At 42.7% G+C, this 12488-nt stretch overlaps 1 protein-coding gene across 6 annotated transcripts in view; it reads right to left on the minus strand.

Annotated features, from left to right (window-relative positions):
* Nucleotides 1-12488, minus strand: part of EEF2K (eukaryotic elongation factor 2 kinase) — a 259662-nt gene that overhangs the window by 138117 nt on the left and 109057 nt on the right. For all 6 annotated transcript variants that reach the window (XM_086940768.1, XM_086940769.1, XM_086940770.1 and 3 more), the window contains one exon: nucleotides 3187-3358. In XM_086940768.1, coding sequence (XP_086796894.1) covers nucleotides 3187-3358 — 172 coding nt within the window. The remainder of the gene's footprint in view (nucleotides 1-3186; nucleotides 3359-12488) is intronic.

The raw sequence follows: 12488 nt of genomic DNA on the forward strand, positions 1-12488 counted from the left end.
CTTTTCTTCAAGGCTTTAACTGGGCCGGGTCCTGCTGGTGCTCAGCACCATCAGTTCTGAAAAGCAGTTGCTGAGACCGGCCCCCATCGGGCACTCTATTTTTGCCCTCACTTTCAGTGTGGGAAAAAAAATCTTAACTCTGCAGCAGTACCACCCTTCACTGCCTCAGATGTAACTTCAAAGAGACTCATTATAGTTCTTTCACAGCCTGATCATGTCGGAACTGAAGCATTTTCAATATTCTATACAACGAAACCATAGTTGTTGCTTATTTATCTTAAGCAACTAACAACTATTAACAAAGCCAATAGTCCTGGCTTGTTGTTGGTGACATTTTACTTATATTATACATCTGGATGCAACGGCAGAAGCAGCACAATACCAGTTGGGCAGACACTATGTGAAGCACAGATTTGTAGGCATGGCTGGCGAATATCAATTTTAGCGAACAACCCCCCCCCCCAAGCGTTATTTTCGCCACCTGGAATTACCAATAGTAATCGTGCAAAATCTTCCGAGTATTCCCCTGAAAGTCCCATAAGAAATGAGTGGTACCACAGGAATGTCACAGCTGATCCTGTGGTAACTCCATATTTTCGGCGCATTTACCCCTGGAGATTTTACCAGCTTTAAATTCAGTGGAAACACCCGGAATAAAGTCTTCACCCTCGCCTTACAGACAAGTTGGGGGTTATGTTCATCCCCTAACTGGACCCTTAGTGGCCTTGTCACACATACAACTTTCAGTTTGTCCTTCTTTTTCACCAACAATTTGCAAGCAGTGATTTGTTTTAGCTGATATATGTTACGAATAACATTTCAACTCTCAGAATGAAACCAGCTTAACGCTAAGACTGGCTAAAGGGGTCACACACCACATTGGAACACTTGCAGGGAGCTACGTTTACAGCCTCATTCACAAAGGTTTTCGCGGTCCTGCTTTTGCATTTGTCATTAAGAAAATAGGTTCACAAATCCTAAATGCATGTTTCCGGTACACTTACTCCTACAGGGGATCAACTTTCTCTTCAGCACACCAAAAGGCGAAGCACGACCTATATCTAGAATAAACAGTCTTAGTCCAGGGTCGAGAAACTGACAAGATTTTGTCCATTACCTCCACAGACAGATCAAGGATTCTGGTTTACCCGCGGAATCTCCAGGTGTGTATGGTGTATGTGGCTCTGAAGGTTCAGATGCAGCAATTAAACACACCAAAGGGATGGGAGGAATGCTTGCAATATGTCTAACCACTTGCAATCGTTCGGGATAGCATCCCAACCCATTGTTCTTTTGCTCACCCTCAACTCAGTTTGGACCTAGCCGCATGCAAAGTAGTCATGACCCTGTGTTAAACTAACTACAAAAAATATGGAGACATCCTTCCCAACTGTACGGCCTAGTCTAGTAAAATATGCGTCCTGCTGATAGACAGCATCCAGCCTTCCCAAGCCAAAAGGACCTGCCCAAGGAAAAGCATCTTTAGTTTACCCTTCACAAAGGAATGAGGTCCCTAGGGATAGCAGGACAATGCTCTCCACTGTCCCGACGGAGTACCCTTCGTCTGCCGCAATCTACATCAGGCTCCCGAATCCCAACCAGTGGACTACAATAGCAAAAGTTTCACACTCCACTGTCCATGGTCAACGTCTGTCCATCAATTCCTTCATGTATCAATTCCGAATTGAAAGTTATGGCTAAACAATATAGGAGTTCCCCAGTAGTGCACTGGTGTGCATTTGCATTCTACAGGTTCTCGATTAGTGGTTATTATTGTGTTTTTTACAACTGGACAAAGCACATATAGGACCTCAGATTTTCTTTGGTGCTCAGGATCCTCTGGGCAGAGAACTCATCAACGGCTGTTCTTTCGTTGCTCTTTATCTAAAGGCATTCATAGTGGCCCTTAGAGGACATTTATCTGTGGGTTTCATACATAAATCATCCAAAGAACAACCTTATTCCATCTGTGTTCTTTCAGCCTCATTTGTTGGATCATAACAGCAAACGAGATAGACTCAAATGCATTAAAAGTAACATGTATTCATGTAGCAAATATTTAGATATTTTTTGCAAAACTTGTGTCCCATGATATTAAAATATGGATAATAATAATAATAATAATCTAACTAATGAATAATAATGAATTTGAGGCATTTCTGTGCAAACCAAAGCCCAGTCCCGGCCAGGCTGTATGTGAGAGAACTGTAGTCAGAAATATTGTCTGACACAATTATTTTGATCCTAAGTATCGTTTACAAATATATTGTACCTTGGGTATAGATTTTCTATTATTAACAACAAGAGGGCATTATTTTAGTCCATTACATTTAGAATTCAATACAATATTCTGGTATCACAAATTTCCAGATGGTGTGAAATCAAAGCCACTTGCCAGCACACGAATAAAGCCTCCTTCCAATTAGATTGCTTCCTAGTAAATTTGACAACACGCAGCACACTTCAGTCATGTGTATTCACAGGGACCAGTACTTACGAGTTCTCTTTCATTCCAGGCTATTTGCAGCGCAAGGGTTATCTTTTGTTTTGCAAACACTTCCTTCTTGCATGGCAGCTACATTTACCACAGTGCTTGACAAATATCAACTTTCACCACCACACCCCCTTTTATGTCTAAAGGTAACCGTATAAAGTGCAATCGAATAGTACTAAGCTGCTAACCTGCTAGCAAAAGCTTTGCTTTGAAATAATTTATTTAGATGTACAATGGATTATTCGCTATTTTAGGGACCTGAACTAGAGAAAATAATCCCTTGAAACCTAGAATTGTGACTATTTAATATATTAAAAGTACTGTTTGTGTCTGTCTTTATGTGGTTGTTATTTCCTTGAACACCTGGTTTGATTGTTCATGTTTTATAAATTTGAATTGTATATTTTCCTGTAGAGTGAAATATTATTCTGTTTTAGTAGAAATATGAATTTTACTTGATTGAATCTCCTTTAACATATTTTCGATTTTTTATAAATACATTTGACGCTGCTTTACTGTGTTTCCTACTATTTTGGTGCATGGTTCAGATGTCTGGGCATTCCCTTAGCATTAACCAAAACACAAAGACAATGCAAACAGTTTTCCTTTTCAATTTACACTTGTACAACATGTGTTCAACAAGTCGACCTGAAACAGATGCATCTGTTTCTGATAAGTTGGTGGGAGTTTACCTGCTTTGGTGGTTTGTGCCTGTTAAATTCCTCTCCCCACAGCTTTGCTTCCATTTGAAGCCGAACATCCTCAAAGTACACATCACGGTCCACGGTCTCAATGTATCGCTTCGCTACATAGTTCGAGGCTCCTTTCCACACGTGACTGTGAGAGAAGTTTGAGAGCTTTTTCCTGGAATGTGAAAAAGAACAGGTTGTACACAAACATTTAAAGAAGGGTACACTCTAATCCTGTAACATTTTGGAAACATTCCACGATCAGTTGATCTTAAATGGGAAAACAAACAACCATACTTTAGCTTCGAGAGCAAGTGCACTTCACTTCACTCATCTGCACAAAGAGAATTAGACAATCACCTGATCATGAAGATTCTCTTCCACAGCCTCAATAATGCCGCGAAGCACAGGAGACATTACATTACAGACTCCCAATCGAGCACACCACACTCACTACCAAAACACAAGCTAACCCCTTAACTGTAGCCCCCCAATCCCCGGAGTGCTGAGCCCCTTTTGGCTATTAGGGATAGTTCGCGCTTAGGGCTCTATAAATTTTTTCCCCCACATGAAGTATCCACACTAGATTTGTGTTCTTTTTTCCAACATCCTGGGGATTCTAAAAGTACCCAGGGTTTGTGGGTTCACCTAGAGCAGTGATACTCAAAGTGTGGCCCGGGGGCCACTTGTGGCCCTCTTGTCCTTTGCATACAGCCTCCCTGGTGAACAGCAGCACAAATTAGTTGCTTAATATTCAGAAAAAATGTTAAATAAACAGACAAGCATTTATTAACCTGTAAATACATGCTTGTCCGTTTACTTAAAAATGTTTTAGACCCTACACAATTCCTGACCCACACAGACCTCCTACCGCCACTGCCACCCTGCTGGCATCAGTGTGGCCCTTGGTTACACCACAGACCGTACTTTGTGTCCCTGGGCAAATGTTTGAGAGTACCCATGCCCTAGAGAGTACCGATAAAATAGTTAAAATATAGCTACATTTTGAGTTTTTGAGGGAAATATAGGAAAAATGTGCTCTGAATCAAAGTGTTTGTTTTCCTCCCCTGAAAATGGCATCAACAAACGTTCTGCTGTGCTGAAGTCACCATCTTCCCAGCTTTCAGGAACATGCTGCACCGAATAAAAAAAAACTAACTCTGCACCACGGTTTTGGCATTTTTCAAAGAGGTGGCCCATTTCTCCTATTTTTTGTGCTCTTAACCTACTTCCAGTTTGTGATGGAAACCAGTGTAAAACCCTTGGGTGAACCAGAAAAGCTATAGACTTCTGAAAAGTAGACAACATTCTGAATTTAACAAGGGGTCATATGCTTAGATCCCTCAAGGTTTTCCCAAAGAAACGAACAGTTGAAATAAAGAAACATTGAAAATTAGTATGAAAAACGGCCATTTGTGACTACTTTTTCAACTGTAACGTTTTGTCACAATGGCCGATTTACAAAAGCAATATACTATTATGTCCGCTAGACCCTTCAGGTTGTGGGACATATAGGGTTTGTAGGATCTCCAAGAACCAAAGATACCCAGAGCCAACAGCTGAGCTGCACTGTACAATGGTTTTTCATTGTGTACCTAGTATAGACCAACTCATATGGTGAAATATGTAAAGTGCATCTTAAGAGCAGTGGTTATTTGTAAATCTCTGAATTTGTGGGTATCCGTACTGCCATATGATTTAGAGGGCTATTTTCAAAATGTCTTCTATCTCACACACTGGTTTACATTTGGAAGGCACAAATGCAGCAACATCCAATTGGTAATAACAAATGTTCTACTAGCCTATGCTCCCACATGTCTGCCGATGGTACCTCACTCGTGTGAGTAGGCCTAATGCCTGAAACAGGAAATAGGCCTAAACATAACATTGACGCATCATATTTTTTCACGGAAAATCTACCTTTTTTTTTTTTTTGCAAAGTGGGTAGCCATGGAGTATAGGCCCTAGTTCAGCCGGCACCTAAGGAAACCTAGCATAACTTGCACATTTTTAAGAACTAGACACTCGGGGGAATCTAGGATGGGTGACTTGCGTGGCTCCCTCCAGGTTTTTTTTTAGCCCAAATCCCTCGCAGACCTCAAACTTTGACAAAAAATAAAAATCAAATTTTCCTCACATTTCTGTCATGTAAAGTTCTGGAATCTGCAGGGAGCCACAAACTTCATTCCAACCAGCATTCCCCTAAATCTAACTAAAAAAACTGTACCTCAATTGTGTGGGTAGGCCTAGTGCCCACAACAGGAAATGGCCCAAAACACAACATCCATACATCACATTTTTCATTCAAAACTGTCCTTTTTTATGCAAAGTGAGTAGCTGTGGATTTTAAGCCCCAGCTTAGCTGGCACCTAGGTAAATCTGGCAACCATGAATATTTTTAAAGACTACATACCTGTGAGAATCCTGTGTGCCTCTCACCAGTTTTTCTTTACCCAGAATCCCTTGCAAACTTCAAACTTGTACTAAAAAAAACACCTTTCCCTCACATTTCTAATGATGGAAAGTTCTGGAATCTGCAGAGAGCCACATACTTCTTTCCACCCAGTATTCCCAGAAGTCTCCCAATTAAAAATGGTACCTCACTTGTGTGGGCAGGCCTAGTGACCACAACAGGAAACAGCCCAAAATGCAACATGAATACATCCAATCAAAACTGACCCTTTTTTTGCAAAGTGGATAGCTGTGGATTTTGCACACTAGCTCAGCCGGCACCTAAGAAAACCAAGCAAATGTGCAAATTTTTTAAAAACACCTGAGAGAATCCAGGTGGGGGTGACTTGCATGGGTCTTACTAGGTAATTTTACCCCGTAGCCTTTGCAAACGTCAAACTTTGGTAAAAAATACATTTTCTTCACATTTCTATGTGCTGAACGTTCTGGAGTCTACAGGGAGCCACATATTTCCTTTCATTGTGAGTTCTTAATTGCCCCCTAATAAGAATGATATCCCACTTTTGTGGGTGGGCCTAAATACCATGACACAAAAAAGCCCTAAAGCGCTACATTGAGAGATAAGCAATCGGCGTAGCTGCAGTATTTGGGGCCGTGCTGTGGTGCCATCCATGCAACCCTACAAGTTGCAGACATTTTTGAAAACTAGACAACTAGGGGATTCCACAGTGATGTGCCTTGCATGGATCCAGTGAGGTTTTTGTACCCACAATGCCCTGCACACCTCAAACTAAGCCTGAAACAATATATTTTCCTTACATTTCTGTGATGGAAACATCTGGAATCCGCAGTAAACTACAAAAATCATATCACCCAGCGATACCTTCCTTGTGTCGGTAAAAACGCTGCCCCACTTGTGTGGCTGGGACTACTGCCCACAACAGGAATGGATCAAACCAAAGTCCCACTAACCCCTCACCCATAACCCTTTAATCCTACCCATTTCTCCTTATCCTTATAAGATATTATCCACATATTTACTTAAATTTTCATTATATTACTTGCAATGATATGGCAAACTATGGGATGGTCTACGATGAAACTGTAGTCCATGAGGAAATGCCTCAAGGAAATGATATGACACTGAAATGGTTGAGAACACATGGCATGTTCCTGTGCTTGTATGACAACAACTATTCAACCAGACTGGGAACTCTGCCACGCCAGTATTGAACAGCCAGTTCTGAATTTGTGCCTGTGTTTTCCAGTGCTCAGCACTGGCACTTATTTCGTAACGCTGCCAAATATTTAAAGCAATCCATCACATGGTGGCACTGTCAGTCTATTTCGTTAAAAAAAAAGCAAATGAACAAAGTGTTTCGCAACAAAATATACAAGTAAAAGTAAAAATACATGGGTGCTTAGCCCATTCCAAAGCTTTAGGTTACCTAGTAGAGTTAAAATTGTAACATTTGTAGCACTGTACTGTGCTGCAGGGTGTTTTTTTAGGGTGCACTACACCAGCTTAATTTGAGAAGGGGTGCTCTATCTAAAATAAAGAAACACACGTGTGAGATGCAGTAGGTGAAGTTGGTACTGGTATTTGGCAGTGCTGGCTTGGATCTTAAGCGGAATAGGGAGCTGTGCCTTCCTGAGAAAAGTTTTGGGCCCTGGCACTTAATATTTTACAAATTAAGCACTACATGACAATGAGTAGATAACTTGCTATCACTCTACCACCCTCCTGTACAACCATTTAAACATTTTCAACACTATATGTGCTTCAGTATTATGCAAAAAGTTTCTAATGCCAGCCTTGGGGCTGGTATCTCTGAACTACTACTTGCAGAAACCACGTTCACTGATTTATGGGGCTGCCAACTCATGCCTCTTAAAAGCAATCATTGTGGCTCAGAGAGTGGGTGTGTGAACCTTCTAGCAAGAAGGCTTCCTGAATGGAGTAACATTAAGTGATGTATTCTATGAGCGACGGATGCCTTAGCAGTCCACTTGCAATTTTTCTTTTACGCCTCAATCAGACCCATATAAAGGAATGTAGTCAATGCGATCAAAGAGAAAGGGGCAGATCCCATCAACCCAATAATAGACCCACAAACACTTATACCAGCATTGTGACCTTATGGAGTGCCTTGTAGACAACTGCATGACTGCACGGTCATAGTAGTAGAGTTTAGACATTTACAAGCTGGAGCCTCAGGAACTAAGATTCTAAGCTCAGCTGTGCAAGGTCAAACCAGAGAAGGTTCACTTCTTTCTTGTAATGTAGAACCCTTTCTTGAGATAGATGAAAGATACTGTCTTGGACAAAGAGATAATATTTGAAGACAACATTTGATCAGTCCAGCTTGGTGAAATCATTATTGTGTATAAAGGCTGCACTACACGTTCTTACTGATGACTTTTTAAGGTGAGAATAAAGGGAAAAAGCCTATAGAACTCACATTAACTAATTAAAAAAAATGCACCCCACCTAAGTTGGTTACATAAGGAAATGAAGTATGGCCGAAAAGTTGATTTTCAGATCCACGGCAAACGAAAAGACAAACACAGTAAAGTACCCTGTCTTTGCTAAACTCCACGTTCTCCACTCCTGAAAGGATAACAATGCTAGGGCGGTGTCCTGGCTTACTGTCAGCTCCTGGACACCTAACTGCATACTTGGGTATAACCCAGCCGTGTCAGCATAAACAAAAATAGCACAACCCTGACTTAGCAGGAGATATGGCTTCTGGCCAAATGTTCATTTCAAGATTGAGAAATTACTGTCAACTAACCTGTTTTGTAATAACTCCTAAGGCAAGCATCTGAAACATGATCTCCCATGTTTTGAAAAGACTATAGCCATTGTAAGAGCAGATGATAAACAAAGGAATCAGTAGGGGACCTATTAAGAGATTGAGGCTTTCTACTACTGATGTCCATGGGCACGACCTACTATGGATCCTGGACAACTGGGTACCCATTCAGCACTTGACTCTCAGGAAAAGCGTGGTCGGAGAAGTCCAAGCCTCCCTCGGGCAGAAGTAAATTCAGGGAGTGAACACAGACTCACACCTCAAAATATGTGCAGCAATAAATTACTGTCCAGCCAAATTCTCACTTTTATGAAAAAGAGAAGTTTTTCTATCCTACTGCTAACCTTAAAAAGAGAAATCCAACATTCACACACAGCTACAGAATCCCCCTGAGGGCAGGGCTCTAGTGTCTCACAGGTTGTTCACTGTTTCCCACTCCCTCTTTGCTTTAGGGATCATGGTTATTCCCAATTGACTTTAGGCAACATTCAGGGAAGTCTCCATATAATTGGTTCAAGGGATGACCCAGACCAGTGATGTTTTATTTACGGATGTTTATTCAAGCATAAACATACAAGGCAATGTTTTGATTTAGAATCTGTGCGGATCCCGTAAGGGCTTATCTTTCAGAACAGATTCCATGGGGTTGGCTCGTCTTAAATCTTCTTCAATCTGTACTGGTCTTCCAGAAATGCCCTCGGAAAAACATAGACAGGGAGAGACATTCATTAGCAGACTTTTGTCAAGCCTCAATATACCACCACCACACCGAAATGTGACAAGATATGTGAAAAAGGTTTTGGGGTCGGTGAGTGCCTAGACACAGTACTATTTTGAAGGGAAAAAGAAGATTGAGAATATTTCTCGTCCTTACACACTCATACAATTCGATTCCCCCTACCACCATGCTTAATGAGGGTCAGAATCCTTTGTGCTCCCCTTGTTTCCACATACAGTTCTCCAATGCTAGGTCAGAGTAGAAAAAGCCTGATGTGCCATGGCGCATTGGCCTTCCTCAGCCTTTAAAACACTACTAGATAGCTGCCCATTAGTGCCCAGTAAACCACATGGTGAAAAACCCCCATTGGTACCCGCCTGAGACCGTGACTCTATCCTCAAGTCTCATTCAAGTCGCCTTTCCCTGGGGTCTATTGTACGGCGTCTGCCTCTCCCGATGGTTGCAGCCGCTCTAGCCGATAGAATGGATTATTTTCCTGTCTCGCAGCCTCTTGGAGCTCCGGCAGTCCATCCAACTCGCTCTGGGTAGTGTCCTTTTTTCCTGGCCTCTCAATCTCGACTCTTGAATTCCAGCAGTTTTCCTCCTGAAGCATTCATTGTCCGGCGTCCTCCTCATCCTGTGCCGCTTCCTCCTCCGCTTCCTGGTCGCCACCACTCTCTGCTGGGATGGTCGGCCTGTAAGCGTACCCGGAGGGCTCCAGAGGTGTGATTTGCTCAACCACTAGAACTTTTGCTTGTTTTTGTCCTATACCCGGTCAGGGTCTTTTCTGTGTTTCTTGTTGGGCCCATGATCACACCCCACTTGAAGTCAGAGTCCACACGGACTCTGTATCAAAGGCAAAACTGTTCCAGCGCCACTGTGCACTCTAGCAAGCAAGCAAGCTCCCCAGGGACCGACTGGCCCAAATTCTGTCTTACCAGCAGCTTCTGGAGTTCCTAGGCGTCCCCCCTCTGTGGGCACCAGAGCGGCAGAGGCTGGTTCAGGTGAGTTCACTACACGTGGCCCAGCTGGACTGCACTTGATGATCCCAGAGTTTCTCACTCACAGTTGCGCACCAGCAGCGATAATAGGTTTCTCGCGTCTCCTCCTGGGAGGGTAAGTCTTTGGTATGTAGGCCTCACTCCAGTGACACAGGTTAAAGAGGACTTGTTCACTCCTACTGATCACTACACGGTGCTGCCACCAAAGCACTTGTGCTGATAGGCGGCGATCTATGCACAGATATGAATTCAGCAGCCCACATGCCTCGAACCTACTGTTGCAGACCGTAACCTTTCACCACTATGAGGGTAGCGCTTTGGGCACCCTTCCAAGTCCAACAAGACCGAATTCTGTGAGACAGTCCTATGTCATGATGCACACCCATGATTCGGGTTTACCAATGACAACATAAAATCAGTATAGGGATCCAGAGATCAGTATAGTTGGGGAGTCAGGGCAGGGGTGCGTATCCATTACCAGGCAGAGAACTTTTCCATCCCAACAAGAACACATGCATGGGAAGTACATTAGAGTGATACACAAGGGAAGAAGCCAGCAGGAGTAAACAGAAGACTATTGTTGTAAACTAGTTCCTCATGCAGTTCACCGTAAGTACTCGAGAGGTGGAAGGATACAGTCATAAGAACTGAGTGAAAGAGACTAAAAGAGACTGGCTCGATAGTTGAAAGGGGTGGATACCAATCTCACAATATGTATACTGTTAGCAAAAGGACAGCTTGACAGCTGTGCTGTCAAATCTCTGATCTAAAAAATGACAGCGCAGGCTTCATCACAGTCTATAGCCACAGCTGAAATGTGCTGTGAAGTTCTTTGGGATCTGCCGCTGAAGCAGATACTTTCTCGCAAATCCTAGGTGGAGGGTATTCTTGAGGAAACTAGGAATTCCCTGTTGAGTGTTACCAAGATGTCCTGGTAAAATGGTCCCATTTCCCCAACTTTTGGTGAATAGATTTGGAAATTGTGTTTCTAAAATACTTTTCGTGTTTGCCTCTGGGTTTTATTCTCTCCATAGCTGAGACAAGAAAACAAGTATTTGTTTTGGCCCAAGCTTTCTGCTGCACATCGCTCATCACTGTTCTTGGCACAGCTTCTCCAAACAACAACAGCGAGGTTAAGTCATGAAGATGTTTTTACTTCCCGCATTCATAACAGTGCCATATGGTGTGGTGTAGATATAACAACAAGGTCTGAACTGGTACTTTGATCTTTGAAATATCTTTCTGTACTTGGAGCACCGCAAATAAGAGTAATTAAATAAACAATTGCTGTAGTGAGATTTCTGTAGAACAAAGAATTCTGCTTGCAGCGTGACAACGCAGGTCACAAGTGTCAGTGCTTATTTGGAGCTGGTTGTTGCTGGTGGTGAGCTCCAGCTCTTTTTTAAGGGACCGGGATGAATTTTTGATCATCAGACTTTGACCAAGCAGAAGAAACAGAAAGGAGTGAGATAAAGAAGCAGGAAGAGTAGAGCAGAGGGGAAAAGAGGCATAGGGAGGCATAAGGAGCAAGACAGGGCAGGCCTTTTAATCCGCCAGGCATTTCCCCAGTGGGCTGGAGCCATTTGAAGCTGGTTTTGAAAGCCCAGGGCAGCTTCTGGTGCCTCTGTCCCTTTCCCCAGCACCCCAGGGTAACTGCAACGGGTGCTGGGAGGCTTCAGGAAGGAGAGTAAGAAAGGGGTGGAAGATGGAGGAGAGAAAGCAATCAGAGACCGAGAAGATTTAGAGGAGAGAAGGAGAGACATAGAATGGATGGAAAGAGAGAGATCGCTAGAGGAGATGAATGGAAGGGGCTATTTGAGCATTTTTTGCCAGAGCTTCTTTTGGTTCACCAGTTTGGCCCTGATGAGGTGGAATCAGTACTAGACAGCCTTGGCATACAAACATTGGGCCCATGCCCCTACTTATTATAGTAGTAATAATAGCAAAAGTTTTTTGTGTTGTTATTTTTAGCAATTAACTATTGGGTATACTGACCGAAGTAAAGTTTGGGGCTATTAGCCTGCTCCCACATGGTGCTATACATCCCACTCTACAGGCCAAGAGGTTATGCAGCTCCTCATAGCCTTCTGCATGGTTGGTCCCTGGACTCTGTTCCGCAGATTAAAAGATCTTGGTGTCCAAAAGTGTTGCGAACCGGATTCTATAATTCTTTTATAACAACTTCCAGATCGTAAAACTGGAGTTTTTTTCTTCCCTCACTTGAAGAGTACCATAGGGTTCCCTCTTATCACTATCTGCCCAACTCATCACTTTTGTTCGTTAGTTAATCTGACAGCACTTAAGGCAAGATTAAAAGATCCGGCTTTTGTCCTGGGTGTTATCACTTATGTTGATTTC

This window comes from Lissotriton vulgaris, chromosome 10, assembly GCF_964263255.1.
Source record: "Lissotriton vulgaris chromosome 10, aLisVul1.2, whole genome shotgun sequence".
In the NCBI taxonomy this organism is placed as follows: domain Eukaryota; kingdom Metazoa; phylum Chordata; class Amphibia; order Caudata; family Salamandridae; genus Lissotriton; species Lissotriton vulgaris.